The 18759-nt window shown below is 43.7% G+C and overlaps 1 protein-coding gene across 2 annotated transcripts in view; it reads left to right on the top strand.

The window, feature by feature from the left end:
* The window catches only part of LOC120045202 (clathrin heavy chain 1-like), a 72925-nt gene that overhangs the window by 28081 nt on the left and 26085 nt on the right, over positions 1–18759 (top strand). For both annotated transcript variants that reach the window (XM_038990175.1, XM_038990174.1), the window contains 7 exons: positions 1350–1618; positions 1789–1950; positions 2194–2307; positions 5277–5450; positions 17286–17483; positions 17821–18021; positions 18414–18566. In XM_038990175.1, coding sequence (XP_038846103.1) covers positions 1350–1618; positions 1789–1950; positions 2194–2307; positions 5277–5450; positions 17286–17483; positions 17821–18021; positions 18414–18566 — 1271 coding nt within the window. The remainder of the gene's footprint in view (positions 1–1349; positions 1619–1788; positions 1951–2193; positions 2308–5276; positions 5451–17285; positions 17484–17820; positions 18022–18413; positions 18567–18759) is intronic.

Here is an 18759-nt window from a genome sequence, read left to right as displayed (position 1 = left end):
TCTCTTCTTCCTCTTCCCTAATCTGCTCTCCCTCTTTACCACCGTGCTAAATCATTCATGGGATGGTTTAGTGACCCTGGGGGATGGGAGAAGCAGAATACACAACATGCACCATGCAGATTCTCACGTGCGCCTCCAATTGCTTAATCTGGTCTAATCAAAACTCACTTTGTTAATTTTGTTCACACTTTTAAATGGGGCTACCGATGCTGTAATTGGTGCACTGCAAACTATAGTCTGTGTGATGTTTATGATTATGAAGCCATGGCTTTGGTATCAAAAACTGATAACACAGCAAGTAATTATTTAGCAGCTTTTGGAAATGAATTGCTTTGTGATTTACAATTTGCTTTCGGTAAAATGAACAGGGAATACAATAATTAATGCTTCTTAATAAACCTTTAACTTCACCCAAAACTAATCAAACAAAACATAGGTGAGTAAACTTTTCTAACCTATCCATCATTGATACACTGAGTATACCAAACATTAGGGACACCTTCCTAATATTGAGTTGACCCCCCTCCCCCGCACCGTTTGCCCTTAGAACGGCCTCAATTCGTCAGGGCATGGACTCTACAAGGTGTCGAAAGCATTCCACAGGGATGCTGGCACATGTTGACTCTAATGTTTCCCACAGTTGTGTCAAGTTGGCTGGATGTCCTTGATACACACAGGAAACCCAGCAGCGTTGCAGTTCTTGAGAGAAATCGTTGTGCCTGGCACCTACTACCATACCCCGTTCCAAGGCACTTAAATATTTCGTCTTGCCCATTCACCCTCTGAGTGGCACACATCCACAATCCATGTCTCTATTGTCTCTAGGCTTAAAAATCCTTCTTTAACCTGCCTCCTCCCCTTCATCTACACTGATTTGAAGTGGATTTAACAAGTGACATCAATAAGGGATCATAGCTTTCATCTGGATTCACCTGGTCAGTCTGTCATGGAAAGAGCAGGTGTTCTTAGTGTTTTGTTTTCTCAGTGTATATAAACAAAGTAAAATAACATCTAATAACATACAATGGTACAGGCTTAATATTGAAAACCTCTTTTCATTGACTTTTATAAGGGTGTCCTTTTACAGTAAGTCCCCAACCACACGGTCAACATACCTCTGACTGCTGTGTCATGATGTCCTTCTTGCCTGATGCTCTCTTTGGGCCATAACTACCATTTCGAGCTTGACTCTCATTACTCAAGTGAAATTTGGTGTTTACTTTACCTTTCCCTCAGTCCGACGTGTGTGTTTGTGGCACTCTGACCTGTGTGTGTGTTTGCTGACTTCTCAGTAGCCATAACGTGTTCTCCCATGCGATGCCTCTCTCTGCTCCCTCTGCCCCTCTCAGCCGCCAAAACCCTTCAGATCTTTAACATTGAGATGAAGAGCAAGATGAAGGCCCACACCATGACCGACGACGTCACCTTCTGGAAGTGGATCTCCCTCAACACAGTGGCACTTGTGACTGACAATGCCGTCTACCATTGGAGCATGGAGGGGGACTCCCAGCCAATCAAAGTCTTTGACCGGCACTCCAGCCTGGCGGGCTGTCAAATCATCAACTACCGCACTGATGCCAAGCAGAAGTGGCTGCTGCTCATCGGCATCTCCGCACAGGTTACTGTCTTAGACACGCACACAAACACACATTAACTCAATGACAGTGAATATATCTAATCACACACACACATACCTAGCTATGCACTATCAAACTCAACTAATCGCTGTAGCAGAGAATGCCATTACCCTGTAATGAACATAAAGAGCACGTGTTTTCTCTGTTGCAGCAAAACCGTGTGGTGGGTGCCATGCAGTTGTACTCTGTGGACAGGAAGGTGTCACAGCCCATCGAGGGCCACGCTGCGGGCTTCGCCCAGTTCAAAATGGAGGGCAACACAGAGGAGTCCACACTGTTCTGCTTTGCTGTGAGAGGACAGGCCGGAGGAAAGGTAGGCCAAAGGACCTGGGCACTGAGGTTAGGGGGCGATATTGGGGTTGGTTGGTGGAGATATTTTTCATTTTCTCTTGACAATACTCAGCTGGCAAAGCTGGTTGAAATAACCAGATTACAACTAACAGGTTGAATTCTAGTTGTGTTGATGTCATTGCAGCCAGTTTTGCCCGCTGGCTAAGCACGTCATTGTAGATGACTGTAAATTACATTGTTCTCTAATGGTTCCTCTCTATTGTAGTTGCACATCATTGAGGTGGGCACCCCACCCACAGGGAACCAGCCTTTTCCAAAGAAAGCAGTGGACGTGTTCTTCCCTCCAGAGGCTCAGAATGACTTCCCTGTGGCCATGCAGGTACATAATAGCAATGTACTATACTTATCACCCTAAGACAAGCTGTACTGCACTGGCGTGGTTATGGATCCATCATAACCACGCATGCTGGAAAGGCTAATGTGAAAAGAAAAGTAGTATTGTTCGTGTTGGCAAAGTAATGTGAGAAGGGTATTAGTGTTAGCCAAGGGAAGCCTAGTAGGTAGCTGTGGACTGTACTTAACACTGATAGCCACTGTTGACCAAGGACACCCTGGCATTGTAGCACAGCACATAGTGTCTTCAGAGAAAGTATTCACACCCCTGGACTTAGTCCACATTTTGTTGTTACAGCCTGAATTCAAAATGTATTGCATTTATTTGTTTCTCACCCATCTACACACAATACTCCATAATGAAAGTGATTTATTTTTAGAAAATGTTAATTTATTGCTGTACAGAAATTGAATTTGCCTAAGTATTCAATACATGTTAGAATCACTTTTGGCAGGGATTACAGCTGTGAGTCTTAATGGGTAAGTCTCAAAGAGCTTTCCACACCTAGATTATACATTATTTAACTACCGTAATTTCCGGACTATAAGCTGCTACTTTTTCCCACGCTTTGAACCTCGCGGCTTATACAATGACGCGGCTAATTTATGGATTTTTTTCACAAGATTCATGCCGCCAAAAAACTGAGCACCGTCACATAATGTGACGTAAATCGAGCGCGCTCAAACTTCCCATCATTCTGATTACGGTAGTCATTTTGTCACCCTCATCATGGCAAAGACACGGAGAAATGCATATGATGCAGCTTTCAATTTGAAGGCGATCGATCTGGTTGTTGGAAAATGAAATAGAGCTGCTGCACGGGAGCTTGGCCTTAATGAGTCGATGATAAGACGTTCGAAACAGCAGCGTGGGGAACTGACTCGGTGCAAAAAGACAACAAAAGCTTTCAGAGGGAAGAAAAGCAGATGGCCCGAACTAGAAAATGAGCTTGAAGACTGGGTCAACACACAGAGAGCAGACGGCCGAGGTGTTTCAACTGTGCAGATCCGACTGAAAGCCAAAACAATCGCCACCGCAATGAAGTTTGAGGATTTTAGAGGTGGACCATCGTGGTGTCTAAGATTTATGAGACGTAAAGGCTTGTCCATCAGTGTACGGACGAGTCTGTGTCAGCAGCTCCCTCCCGACTACGAGGAAAAAGTTTCAAACTTCCGCAAATTCACTGATGCAAAGATAGCGGAGCATTCCATCCGCCCGCACGACATCATAAATATGGATGAGGTTCCTCTGACGTTTGACCTGCCTCTCACTCGGACTGTCAACAGGAAAGGCGAACCATCCGTCACGCTGAAAACAACTGGGCATGAAAAAACGCAAAGTTAATTTGTTTCAATGTACCGGTAGGCACCTGCGGCTTATAGACATGTGCGGCTTATTTATGTACAAAATACATATTATTTAAAAATTCAGTGGGTGCGGCTTATATTCAGGTGCGCTTAATAGTCCGGAAATTACGGTATTTATTATTTTCCAAATTCTTCCAGCTCTGTCAAATTGTTTGTTGATCATTGCTAGAGAACCAATTTCAGGACTTGCCATAGATTTTCAAGCAGATTTAAGTCAAAACTGTCACTCGGCCACTCAGGAACATTCACGGTCTTCTTGGTAAACAAAATATGGCATGCGTTGTAGGTTATTATCCTACTGAAAGGTGAATTCGTCTCCCAGTGTCTGTTGGAAAACTGTCAACCAGGTTTTCCTCTAGGATTTTGCCTGTGCCTAGCTCCATTCCATTTTTTATTGTGAAACTCACCCGTCCTTAACGAATACAAGCATACCCGTAATATGATGCAGCCACCACTATGCTTGAAAATATGGAGAGTGGTACTCAGTAATGTGTTATGTTTGGGGAAAATCCAATACTTTGTATTCAGGACAAAAAGTGTATTGCTTTGCCACATTTTTAGCTGGATTACTTTAGTGCCTTGTTGCAAACAGAATGCATGTTTTGGAATATTTTTATTCTGTACAGGCTTCCTTTTTTCCCCCACTCTGTCAATTAGGTTAGTATTGTGGCGTAAGTACAATGTTGTTGATCCAGCCTCAGTTTTCTCATCACAACCATTAAACTCTGTTTGAAAGTCACCTTTGGCCTCATGGTGATATCTCTGAGTGGTTTCCTTCCTCTCCGGCAACTGAGTTAGGAAGGACGCCTGTAACTTTGTAGTGACTGGGTATATTGATAGACCATCCAAAGTGTGATGAATAAATAAACCATGCTTAAAGGGATATTATAATTTTTCCCCCATTGGTACCCTTTGCGAGGCATTGGAAAACCTTTCTGGTCTTTGTGGTTGGATCTGTGTCTGAAATTTACTGCTCAACTGCGTGACAGTACAAGTATCTGTATGTGTCGGGAACAGAGATGAGGTAGTCATTCAAAAATCATGTTCAACACTATTATTGCATACAGAGCCAATGCAACTTATTATGTGACTTGTTAAGCACATTTTTACTCCTGAACTTATTTAGGCTTGCTATAACAAGGGGGTTGAATACAAGACATTTCAGCTTTTCATTGTTAATTCATTTGTAAAAATGTCAAAAAATATAATTCCACATTATGGGTTATTGTGTTTAGGCCAGTGACAAACAAACCTGAGCTTAATCAGTTTTATAAATTCAGGTTTTAACACAACAAATTAGGATAGGTTGAGTGGTGTGAATACTTTCTGAAGGCACTGTAGTAGGGGAGGGTGCTAATGATTAGCACAGGAATGTATTAGCACTGGAAGAGTAGAGCTCTAATACTTTGACTTTTATTTTCATGAATGAATAAAATTTAATAAATTAATGAATGAAAGACACCTGTACTGCCCTTGAATGGATTATTTTGTACGACCTTAGAATACTCTGCTTTTACATATGTTACACTTTACACATTTTGCTTCTCTATAATTTTTTTGTTTTTTAATCTGACTTTTTCCTCTCAGATAAGCACCAAGCAGGACGTGGTGTTCCTCATCACCAAATATGGCTACATCCACCTGTACGACCTGGAGACTGGCACCTGCATCTACATGAACAGGATCAGCGGGGAGACCATCTTTGTCACGGCCCCACACGAAGCCACCGCTGGGATCATCGGGGTCAACAGGAAAGGACAGGTACAGATACCACCCCTCTACCTCTCCCACCCTCCTCTTTACCATCTTCCTCGATCACCACATTCTTGGAAAGACAGAAATAACAGATATGGCTTGGTTTTATTTTAATTTTTTTCCTGACACTCATAGCATTTTCCAGTGTAAAGAGAACTCGCATCACCAAAAATGTGTTGATTATTTTACACCCCCTCTTTTGTATGTAACAATTTGTAGTGCACACTACATTATAATCCATTCAGCTAGATGAATCTAGTTGTAATCCTAGCGTTGTAACTATTGATGTGCTCCACTGAAACCAGCCTTGTGTCCCTCATTACTATACCACCACTGGTTCAATACTGCTCTGCTTTCCATACATTATACAGTGCCTCTCGGGACACCAGAGGAGGAGAAGGCTGGGTCTAGAATACATACAGCAGCACCCAAAATAATACCCCCCACCACCACATCTAAGACTCAATAAGACAATCATTAATAATCCCACCCTCTTTCATATCCAATCATGTGTTCAATGGTAAGCAGCACAGGGAGGTGGATAGATGATAGCAAGAACTGGAGGTGAGCGAACGGCCTGTCGTCGCTGTTGTCAGAGGACTCCATCTAAGCAAGGAGGTGTCCGTTCGTTATAAATAATCAAAGATGTAGAGTTTCACAGGTGATCCAGAGAGAGATCCACCCCCCCCTCCCTCCAACACACACACACACACCCCTCCACTGTGAAGGCATTACAGCAGGATAACAGCATCCATCTTACTGATGAATAATGTTCCAGCCAGGCCACAGACCACATGCATTATTGAGTGGAGGAGGGGAAACTGATCTGAGACGCACTCTGTCAGACATTCATTGCTGGAGCTTAGAGCACACAGATAGACACTGGCTAGGGCTTCTATAGAGCAGTGAGTAGAGACACTGGCTGTAGTTTGTATGATAATGGCATAGAGACACTGTCAGGCTGGGGATACTGTACAGTTTTTACCCTATATGCATTTAAATCAACGCCACTGCAAAAATATATAAATGTGTGTGTGTGTGTGTATATATATATTTTGTCATGTAGATGTATGCCCCGCCCCCGCTAACTCTGCAGGATGTATGCCCCGCCCCCGCTAACTCTGCCTCTGCTGCTGAAAAAGATTATAGGAGAAACTCTGTAGTAGACGGGTATAATAATAGGCCACTGTCTGTCTGGTTGGCTGGGGAACAGCCTCCACTTGACTAGGTCTAAGGTAAATGAATGGCAGTGGAAATATTTAGGCCTAATCCTCTCCTCCTGTCAGTGGAACGTTTGATGGGTGTATTAATTTGCTTCCCTTTGTCTGCTGAAGATGGAGCCTAGCTTGCTGGAGTTGGAATGCGAGGGCACAGTCGTCATGTGTGGTTTGATTGCTCATTAGTTGGAATTAATTGAAATAGCCGAAAGCATAATGCCTTGGTAATAGGGATGCCGGCTTAGCAGGTCCTACAGTGGTTGTCTTCTCCATCACTGAGTCCCACACAGAGAGCTGTGGGTTTGGGCTCGCCTCTCCTCTTCCACCTGTGTGTGTCAGGGGGAAGAGCTGTGGGGTTGGGCTTGCCTATGCTCTTCCACCTGTGTGTGTCAGGGGGAAGAGCTGTGGGGTTGGGCTCGCCTCTCCTCTTCCACCTGTGTGTGTCAGGGGGAAGAGCTGTGGGTTTGGGCTCGCCTCTCCTCTTCCACCTGTGTGTGTCAGGGGGAAGAGCTGTGGGGTTGGGCTTGCCTATGCTCTTCCCCCTTGTGTGCGTCAGGGGGAAGAGCCAGGGTCCAAGTTGCTGCGTCTGCAACCAGGCACAGGAACACAGTTACACAGGCACTGACTGGCCTTGAGATGGAGGATTCCCTGCAAAAAGAGCTGCAGCACAGAGCTGGCCTGTAGTAATTAGGGGGAAAAAAGAGAAAAGGGGGAGAGAAAAAGAGGGTAATGTGAGGACTTTAACTGTCAGAACCAGTTGTGTTTACGGTTGATAATGTCACTGCTCTCTGTAGCCACTAAGGTTTGACTCACAGCTCATCTCTGCCTCTAGCCACTACTGACGTCTATACATACCCCTCCACACACACACACACACTAGGTTTTAATATTTTCCAGGTATTTTACAAATGTTACATTCCGAGAATAAATCACTTTTCCGGGTAACCTGGTATTTCCCGCCAACACCGGAAGTGTTGTTCAAAAGCATTATCTGGCATATAAATAGGCTTTTGTTTGGATTTGATTAGAGCTTTGATCCAAAATTCAAGCCTGAGCCAGACATTAAATACAATTTAATGAGCCCAAGCCCAAAAAAGCCCAGAGCATTGTGTGGTTATCCAATAAATATGATGTAGGCTACTGTACATTACTCATGACAGAAAAACACAAAAGCCCATGGATGTAGCTAGCTATATGCTCTCTTGGGTAAATAAATGAAACCAGCTCCAGTAGGCCAACCTTTTTGAGTGTGAACTGTGTTACTGTATTGTGTTATATTGATTGGAATTATGCACATCAAATCAAAGTTTATTTGTCACGTGTGCAGAAATACAACCGGTGTAGGTAGACCTTATAGTGAAATGCTTACTTACAGGCTCTAACCAATAGTGCAAAAAAGGTATTAGGTGAATAATGGGTAAGTAAAGAAATAAAACAACAGTAAGAAGACAAGCTATAAAAGTAGTGAGGCTACATAGACACCGGTTAGTCAGGCTGATTTTTGGTAGTATGTAGATATGGTTAAAGTGACTATGCATATATGATCAACAGAGTAGCAGCACCGTAAGAAGAGGGGTGGGTTGGTTGGTTGGGGGGGGGGGGCACACAATGCAAATAGTCCGGGTAGCCATTTGATTACCTGTTCAGGAGTCTTATGGCTTGGTGGTAAAAACTGTTGAGAAGCCTATTTGTCCTAGACTTGGCACTCCGGTACCGTTTGCCATGTGGTAGTAGAGAGAACAGTCTGACTGGGGTGGCTGGGGTCTTTGACAATTTTTAGGGCCTTAACTCTGACACCGCCTGGTGTAGAGGTCCTGGATTGCAGGCAGCTTAGCCTCAGTGATGTACTGGGCCGTACGCACTACCCTCTGTAGTGCCTTGCGGTCAGAAGCCGAGCAATTGCCGTACCAGGCAGTGATGCAACCAGTCAGGATGCTCTCGATTTTGAAGCTGTAGAACCTTTTTGAGGATCTCAGGACCCATGCCAAATCTTTTTAGTTTCCTGAGTGCCCTCTTCACGACGGTCTTGGTGTGTTTGGACCATTCTAGTTTGTTGATGTGGACACCAAGGAACTTGAAGCTCTCAACCTGCTCCACTACAGCCCCGTCGATGAGAATGGGGGCGTGCTCGGTCCTCCTTTTCCTGTAGTCTACAATCATCTCCTTAATCTTGGTTACGTTGAGGGATAGGTGGTTATTCTGGCACCACCCGGCCAGGTCTCTGACCTCCTCCCTATAGGCTGTCTTGTCGGTGATCAGGCCTACCACTGTTGTGTCGTCTGCAAACTTAATGATGGAGTTGTGCCTGGCCATGCAGTCGTGGGTGAATAGGGAGTACATGAGGGGACTGAGCACGCACCCCTGGGGAGCTCCAGTGTTGAGGATCAGTGTGGCAGATGTGTTGCTACCTACCCTCACCACCTGGGGGCGGCCCATCAGGAAGTCCAAGATCCAGTTGCAGAGGGAGGTGTTTAGTCCCAGGATCCTTAGCTTAGTGATGCGCTTTGAGGGTACTATGGTGTTGAACGCTGAGCTGTAGTCAATGAATAGCATTCTCACACAGGTGTTCTGCTTTTGTCCAGGTGGGAAAGAGCAGTGTGGAGTGCAATAGAGATTGCATCATCTGTGGATCTGTTTGGGCGGTATGCGAATTGGAGTAGGTCTAGGGTTTCTGGGATAATGGTGTTGAGCCATTACCAACCTTTCAAAGCACTTCATGGCTACGGACGTGAGTGCTACGGGTCTGTAGTCATTTAGGCAGGTTGCCTTTGTGTTCTTGGGCACAGGGACTATGGTGGTCTGCTTGAAACATGTTGGTATTACAGACTCAATCAGGGACATGTTGAAAATGCCAGTTGGTCAGCACATGCCTGGAGCACACGTCCTGGTAAGCCGTCTGGCCCCGCAGCCTTGTGTATGTTGACCTGTTTAAAGGTCTAACTCACGTCGGCTATGGAGAGCATGACCACACAGTCGTCCGGAACAGCTGATGCGCTCATGCATGCCTCAGTGTTGCTTGCCTCGAAGCGAGCATAGTAGTTATTTAGCTCGTCTGGTAGGCTCGTGTCACTGGGCAGCTCGCGGCTGGGGTTCCCTTTTGTAGTCTTATAGTTTGCGAGCCCTGCCACATAAGATGAGCATTGGAGCCGGGGTAGTATGATTCAATCTTAGTCCTGTATTGATGCTTTGCCTGTTTGATGGTTCGTCACAGGGCATAGCTGGATTTCTTGTAAGCTTCCGGGTTAGAGTCCCGCACCTTAAAAGCAGCAGCTCTACCCTTTAGCTCAGTGCAAATGTTTCCTGTAATCCATGGCTTCTGGTTGGGGTATGTACGTACAGTCACTGTGGGGACGATGTCCTCGATGCACTTACTGATAAAGCCTGTGACTGAACTGATGTGGTGTACTCCTCAATGCCATTGGAAGAATCCCGGAACATGTTTCGGGATGCTAGCAAAACAGTCCTGTAGTTTAGCATCTGCTTCATCTGACCACCTTTATTTAGACCGAGTCACTGGTGCTTCCTGCTTTAATTTTTGATTGTAAGCAGGAATCAGGAGGATAGAGTTGTGGTCGGATTTACCAAATGGAGGGCGAGGGAGAGCTTTGCACGCGTCTCTGTGTGTGAGTACAGGTGTTCTAGAATTTCTTTCCCTCTGGTTGCACATTTAACATATTGATGGAAATTTGGTAGAACTGATTTAAGTTTCCCTGCATTATTGTCTCCGGCCACTAGGAGTGCCGCCTCTGGGTGAGTGGTTTCCTGTTTGCTTATTTCCTTATACAGCTGACTGAGTGCGGTCTTAGTGCCAGCATCTGTCAGTGGTGGTAAATAAACAGCCACGAAAAGTATAGTTAAACTCTCTAGGCAAGTAGTGGCCTGCAATTTATCACAGTATACTCTACTTCAGGTGAGCAAAATCTAGAGACTTCCTTAGATTTCGTGAACCAGCTGTTTACAAATATGCACAGACTGCCCCCCCTCGTCTTACCAGAGTGTGCTGTTCTATCTTGCCGGTGCAGCGTATAACCCGCTAGCTGAATATCCATGTCGTCATTCAGCCATGATTCCGTGAAACATAGGATATTACAGTTTTTGATGTCCCGTTGGTAGGATATTCGTGATCATACCTTGTCTAGTTTATTGTCCAATGATTGCACGTTGGCGAGTAGTATAGATGGTAACGGCAGCTTTCCCACTCGCCTTTTCCGGGTCCTGACCAGGCATCCGGCTCTTTGTCCTCTGTACCTGTGTCGCTTCCTCTTGCAAATAACGGGGATGTTGGCCCTGTCGGGTGTTTGGAGAATGTCCTGTGCGTCTTGCTTGTTGAAGAAATAATCTTTGTCTAATTCGAGGTGAGTGATCGCTGTCCTGACATCCAAAACCTATTTTTTGCCGTAAGATACGGTTGCAGAAACATTATGTACAAAATAAGTTACAAATAACGCAAAAAACCCCACATAATAGCACAATTGGTTGGGCGCCCGTAAAACTGCTTCCATTTCTTCCGGCGCCATGCTAAAGCAGAGAGAACATGCGAGTCTAGTGCGAAGCACTAGGCTACTGAATTAGATTTTGATTTCATAATATAATGGGGCCTATTTGTATAATTGGTTGGCTGACGACATCTTTCATAATATTTCCTCTGTTATAGCCTACCTTCTCTTTCTATTGTAGCTTCATTCCTTCCTCGCTTTCAACAGTTAAATTAAATGTTTCATTGTCCATATCTTCATCGTTCTAATGACATGGTTGAATAATATAGGACAATAATTAGATACAGAAGGCCTTCACTTCTCTTAATGAAGATTGAATGGTTATGGGTCTGAATAAATAACTGCAATAGCCTACCGCCATTGCGCGTTCGCTCTTTCAAACTATCCGTGAGTTCTATTGGCTGCTGTATTTAACATTCGGCAATTATTCTTTGAATAATTTATTGGTATAAGAAATGCTAAAAAAAACAATATCCAGCAAGCTATACTAGTCTAGCTTTTCCTACATGGGACTTGAAGAGCTACGGAGTGTTTTTTAAGGGGAGAGGCCAGCAGAGCACAGGTGCGTGCCATGCGTACGTATTGCACAAGTGACAAGGCTGTAAGTTAGAAGCTTATTATGCATAACCTATTATTAATTAGCTAAATGTAAGGCTAATACTGCATTGAATTTATTACCTGAAAGGGGTAAGCTAGGACATATCTCATTCTTGAACAGGATGATCTATTTTAGATGCAATTTGAATTGAGTTGATGGAGAGAAAAGAGTAGTGAATTAGAGGCGCATTTGGTCTTTATTACTGTAGCATAGACTATGCTGCAGCAAATGCATGCCTACCTGTCACAAGAAAAAAAAGTTACCATTATGAGTTGATAGGTCTACATGCGTTGAACTGCGCTCCATAGCGAGATGGGCTGTCTGTCCCCACCCAGAGCGTTGATGATTAATTATGCAGAGGCCGTAGAGAAGCCTGATTTAGACATCAACTATCATTTAAAGTTCCATTTCATGAATAATAAATTATAATTTACTGGTTTCTCAGCTATATATCCCGGGAAAAGGTGAGTAATTTGGGGCGGTAAATCTCTATAACCGGGTTCCCGCTATTCAACAGACAGACACACACAGGTGGAGAGAGGGCACATTTCCACAAAGAAGCTATAATTTTACTACTCTTTTCTTTCCCTCCATCCCACCCGCCTTTATTAGCCCAATGATATTATTAGGGGAATGGTCTTTCTGACCCCTCTCTGAGTGAAGGGGAGAATGAGGTGTAGTCATGCCTGTTAACAGCTGTGGGCAGTGACCTGCTGCGCTTGTTATCGTTGGGCTCCTCCTCTCTCCAGTCCCCCACATAGAACCTACCACCAGAGACACATGTTACTGTCACACTAATGATGCATTTACCATCATTACCATGTACCAGCCCCAACCCACGGCCTGGCTCAGTGCTCCCAGAACAGTTAGTTTAGCCTAATACGCCTTGTTGCCCTCGGTGCATTTCAATTCTGTTTTCGTCACAGCCATCTCAAAGCTCCTAGAAGTAAAAACGTGTGGTTTAATTTGCATGTGTAATACAGTATGTGGTTTAGCTAGCTGAGTCTATGGTGCAGTCTATGCAATGTCCGTCATAGATGGTTGTGAGTGCACTAACTCAATGACGCTGATGGCTTTTGACAGGCCCTGAATCTGCTGCCTGTTGGTGAGAGTATAGGCCACTACAGATGGAGCAGAGGCCATTTCCTTGGCAAGATTAACATACTTAGGCATGACATTCCAGCAACAAATGCTGACACTACACATCAAGTATATCTGACCAAATTATGTAATTTTGAATTCAGTAAAGTAAGTGTGGGAGAGGTGAAAAAATGGTTTATCAACAATGACAAGCCCCTGGGGTCTGACACTTGGATGGGAAATTACTGAGGATAATAGCGAACGATATTGCCACTCCTATTTTACATATCTTCAATTTAAGCCTAATAGAAAGTGTGTGCCCTCAGGCCTGGAGGGAAGCTAAAGTCATTCCACTACCCAAGAATATTTAAGCCCCCTTTACTGGTTCAAATAGCTGACCAATCAGCCTGTTACCAACCCTTAGTAAACATCTGGGAAAATTGTTTGACCAGATACAGTGCTATTTTACAGTAAACAAATTGACAACATACTTTCAGTACGCATATAGGGAAGGACATTCAACAAGCACAGCACTTACACAAATGAGTGATTGGCTGAGAGAAATTGATGATAAAAAGATTGGGGGGGCTGTTTTGTTAGACTTCAGTGCGGCTTTTGACATTATCAAGCAGTCTTGCTGGAAAAACATATGCGTTATGACTTTAAGCCTCCTGCTATATTGTGGGTAAAGCTTTACCTGTCTAACAGAACAGAGGGTGTTATTTAATGGAAGCCTCCAACATAATCCAGGTAGAAACAGGAATTCCCCAAGGCAGCTGTCTAAGCACCTTTTTTTTCATTCTTTACTAATGACATGCCACTGGCTTTGAGTAAGGCCAGTGTGTCTATGTATGCGGATGACTCAACACTATACATGTCAGCCACTACAGCAACACTTAACAAAGAGCTGCAGATAGTTTCAGAATGGGTGGCAAGGAATAAGTTAGTCCTAAATATTTCAAACTAAAAACATTGTATTTGGGACAAATCATTAACTAAACCTTAACTAAATATTGTAATGAATAATGTGGTAATTGAGCAAATAGAGGACACTAAACTGCTTGGATTATAAACTGTCATGGTCAAAACGGATTGATACAACAGTAGCTAGGATGGGAAGGAGTTTGTCTATAATAATGCTGTTAATGCAGAACAGCACTTTATCAACAAGGCAGGTCCTACAGGCCCTAATTTTGTTGCACCTGGACTACTGTTCAGTCATGTGGTCAGGTGCCACAAAGAGGGACATAGGAAAATTGCATTTGGCTCAGAACAGGACAGTGCGGCTGGCCCTTGGATTTACTCAGAGGGCTAACATGTATAATATGCATGTCAATCTCTCCTGGCTCAAAGTGGAGGAGAGATTGACTTCATCACTACTTGTTTTTGTAAGAAGTGTTGTCAAGCTGAATGCACCGAGCTGTCTGTTTGAACTACTGGCACACAGCTCGGACACCCATTCATATCCCACAAGACATGCCACTTGAGGTCTCTTCAGTCTCCCAGTCCAGAACAGACTATGGGAGGTGCAGTACTACATAGAGCCTTGACTAAATGGAACTCTATTCCACATCAAGTAACTCATGCCAGCAGTAACATTTTGATTAAAAAAAAAAAAATGATACAAATGCACCTTATAGAACAGCAGGGACTATGAAGCAACACAAACATACACATGCATACAAACACACGATAACATACGCACTATACACACATGGATTTTGTTATTGATATGTGGTAGAGGCAATTTTGATTTTAAAAATATATTCCATAATAACCAAATGTAGCCCATTACCAGCTGAGTGTACATAGAGATAATCAACAGTGGTGGAAAAAGTACCCAATTGTCATACTTGGGTAAAAGTAAAGATACCTTAATAGAAAATGACTCAAGTGAAAGTCATCCAGTAAAATTCTAAAAGTATTTGGTTTTAAATATAGTTAAGTATCAAAAGTACATGTAATTGCTAAAATAAATATAAGTATCAAATTTCATATTGAGCAAAATAAAAATGATAGCCAGGTGCACAGTCAGACATTATTTACATACAAGCATTTGTGTTTAGTGAATCCTCCAGATCAGAGGCAGTAGAGATGACCAGGGAAGTTTTCTTTAAGTGTGTGAATTAGACCAAGGCCATTATTTTATAAAGGCCATTATTTTATTTAGGGATGTAGTGAAGTAAGTTGTCAAATCCAGATACCCCAAAAAACAACTTAAGTAATACTTTAAAGTATTTTTACTTGAGTACTTTACACCACCGATAATTAAACATAGGCCCTCATTAACCCTAATCCGTTTATGAAGTACCCAAGTCCGGCCCAGACTTTCCTCTCCCACCTGATTGTTTGCCAGTTCTCCATAGTTAACTGGGTTGGTGGAGGAAAAGTACAAAGAGCGAACAAACAAATGGTTAGCTAGTGCCGTCTCTCCAGCAGAAAGCGAACACCTCTCCCTCTTCATCCTTTCCACACATGGCTGTGTCCTTTGTTTACTTGTGACGCTGTGGATGGGATTGCCTTACACACTGTTACAGATCTCTGGCCTACCATCTACCGTCCTGTCTGTTAGGAACCTGACCTGGAGCATATGCTGGCGTCTCTACATGTCCTTCAATGGGAACCATGTACAAGAACAGACACCATTGTAGCTGGATAGTAGATACACCCCCCTGTCAACAAGTAGGTCAATAAACACTATTGAGATGAAGAGAAAAGGATCAGTAGAGCAATGTTTTGTTATTGATTTAGTTTAAACTGAAATATCATTTTCTGTCAGCCCCATGTAAATGTTGCCCCTTACACGCATACCGGTATGCAGGTTGAAAATGGCTGATTTGGGCACTGATAAGCGCCTAAATTGTAACACAAGGGCTGTACAGTAACACGCTATACATGTCAGAGCTCAGGGTCTCCACTTCACAGCTCTGTATGGGTTTTGACTGACAGCCGTTCTGAACTTGAGCCCCTCGCTCAACATTTTTTGTTGTCTTAGTGAGGGAAATGCTGTAAGTTAAGAGGACTATGTATTTTGAAAGATGATACATTGAGGATTATAATAAATACCACTTTGATGTCATACAAGCAAGCCAAACACCTGTGAGTCCAAATGTGCACTTCACATTTCCATATCATAAAACTCATGTCATATACAGTGTCAATGTTTATGATCAGTGTTTGACTTAGTTACAAGATGACTTGTAGTTATACCCTGGGTTGTCCTGAACAGAATGAGCCTGTGTTTGTTGTATTGTGACAAATTTGCATTAATGACTCGATTCTATATGCTTCGAAATGACGATTTGCCTTGTGAAAGCCTAACACTGTAAGATCGTATTTTATAATTTAGCTAGTCATGGTGGTACTAGAACAAGCTTTCAAATGATGCCCACCTGATCCAGATTGATTTATAATGGACCATTGGATTGCACAACAACAACAACAGGGCTGTGTTCCAAACAACTACAGGTGTGCTTGCTCTTGTTCCTCAATGGCACAGCTAGGAGAGCTCAGAAAAACACCTTATTACTTAGGAACTGTAATTACTTAGGAACTGCACACTTTGCAGAGGTGTGTGGCCATTTGGAGACACAAGTTAGTCCTCTCACTCTAACGCATATTTGTTTGTCTTATGTTGCACTTACCCCACATTTTCCTAGAATATTATATTACTGAATATTTTCAGGTTTCGTTATCAAAAATGCGTAAAAGTACGTTAAATGTACAAATCAAGTGTAATGTTTGGATTCAGTCTTGTGTCTGAACTTTTGTCCTCCCCTTTATAAATTTCCCATAATGTCAAAACTGTTCCCTTTTATTAATTGCTACCATGGTTGTGTGTATGCTTTCCATATTTCAATTTAGCCCTATCCATACAGGCCAATTGGCACTAGTGGGAAGGTTTTTTATTTATTTTAATTTGATTGAATATCCGAAACATACAATATACTTGCAGTGAAGCCTTTCAACAACTACACCATACCAGTCATCCAACAGATTCCCATTCAGAGCGACACACAGAAGCATCCAGGGTCAATACCCTGCTCAAGGGCACGTTGACAGTTCTCCCACCAGGCCAAAAAACGTGAACCCGAACCCTCCAAGATCCCCCCACAGTTCCCCAATAGCTGTCCCTCAACCATTTGAGAACCCTCCCACAGCCCCCCCCAAATACACCAACAACCAAGAGAATGAACTAAAGAGGAAACAAGAAAAAGACAGAAGAAAACAACAATGCAAACAATCCTACTAGTGGGAAGGGTTAAAGCTCTAACGCTCAAAGCAAAATAAAAATAAGCCTTTTGGGTTTTCTTGGGACATGGCCAATTCAACAAAGTTAACGTTTCTTGTCATCGAACCCAGTCTTAAACGACGACCCAGTGGGGCCAAGAACCAACTATTGGGTCCTATGTTTATGTTCAAACTTGTCTCATACCCATGTCCTCTCCAGGTCCTGTCGGTGTGTGTGGAGGAGGAGAACATCATCCCCTATATCACCAATGTGCTCCAGAACCCAGACCTGGCTCTGCGCATGGCTGTCCGTAACAACCTAGCCGGGGCCGAGGAGCTGTTCGCACGCAAGTTCAACAACCTGTTTGCTGGGGGAAACTACTCTGAGGCTGCCAAGGTGGCTGCCAATGCACCAAAGGTAACTTGTATAGAAACAGTACAGGGTCTCTCTACAGGGGATGTCTGATCACATCACTGTGATTTAATGGAAGTAAACTTACTGATGTCCATATCATGTTACATCAATACACTATCAAAGTGATTAGAAGTTCACTTGATCACGAGAGACTTTCGATATGCAAATACAAACAATGAATAGTTTGTCTCCAGCATGTATGTGTTTCTATGTACAATATGTTGCTAGCAAAACCCTCTCACACCCATGCATCAGCAGTATCGCTCTGTGTATATAAACTGCAGCAGACCCCCTCCACCCATGTCTTGTTGTTCCGTCTCCTCTTTGCTCTCCCCTCCAGGGTATCCTGCGTACTCCAGACACCATCCATAAGTTCCAGAGTGTGCCAGCCCAGCCGGGCCAGACATCTCCCCTGCTGCAGTACTTTGGCATCCTGCTGGACCAGGGCCAGCTCAACAAGTTTGAGTCCCTGGAGCTGTGCAGGCCCGTCCTACAGCAGGGACGCAAGCAGCTGCTGGAGAAGTGGCTCAAAGAGGACAAGGTGTGTCTGTCTCCGAGAAAGGGGGGAGATGGTTATCTGACATCCTGTAGGAAGAGGCCTTTCCTGAACTGTGTGTCCATGTTCATATCTCCCCAGTCATCTGGGTTGTTTGTCCTTTCTTTGACGTGATGCAATCTGTTTGCTATGCTGAGCATTTGAAGAGTTAAAAAAAAAAAAGAATTCTCCCCCTCCAGAGAGCGCTGGGGAATATGGGTGGCTCCGTAGTCAGTCTCAATGTTTCCCCCCCATAGTTTTCTGCTTCACACTATTTGTGAATGTTTAATGTGTTAAAAATCACGCACAATAGAAACATTTATATTCCAAACATGATAAAGTATGTTCTCTCGCCTGTAGGGTACTTGTGGTGAAACTAACAGTTTGTTTCTTCTCAGCTGGAATGTTCTGAGGAGTTGGGCGACCTGGTGAAGTCAGTGGACCCCACCCTGGCTCTCTCCGTCTACCTGAGGGCCAACGTACCCAACAAGGTCATCCAGTGCTTCGCTGAGACCGGACAGTTCCCCAAGATAGTCCTGTACGCCAAGAAGGTACGTTTTCACTCTGAGATGGAGCTCTGTTGATGATCTTGTTTCCTTTCCTTGGTTTGGTTTCCTTATGACACAGTTGAGGAAGTGGATGAGCTGTATATTAGCATCCCGAGAGGGGCTTTAGAATGGGGTCGGCTTCTTTGAGGCCAAATGGGGGTTGGAAGGAGGGCTTTAGCTTTCATTAGCTAGATAC

The sequence above is a fragment of the Salvelinus namaycush genome, chromosome 3 (assembly GCF_016432855.1).
Source record: "Salvelinus namaycush isolate Seneca chromosome 3, SaNama_1.0, whole genome shotgun sequence".
Classification (NCBI taxonomy): Eukaryota; Metazoa; Chordata; class Actinopteri; order Salmoniformes; family Salmonidae; genus Salvelinus; species Salvelinus namaycush.
Note: the sequence above shows the minus strand (reverse complement) of the source record. Positions and strands in the feature narration are given on the sequence as shown.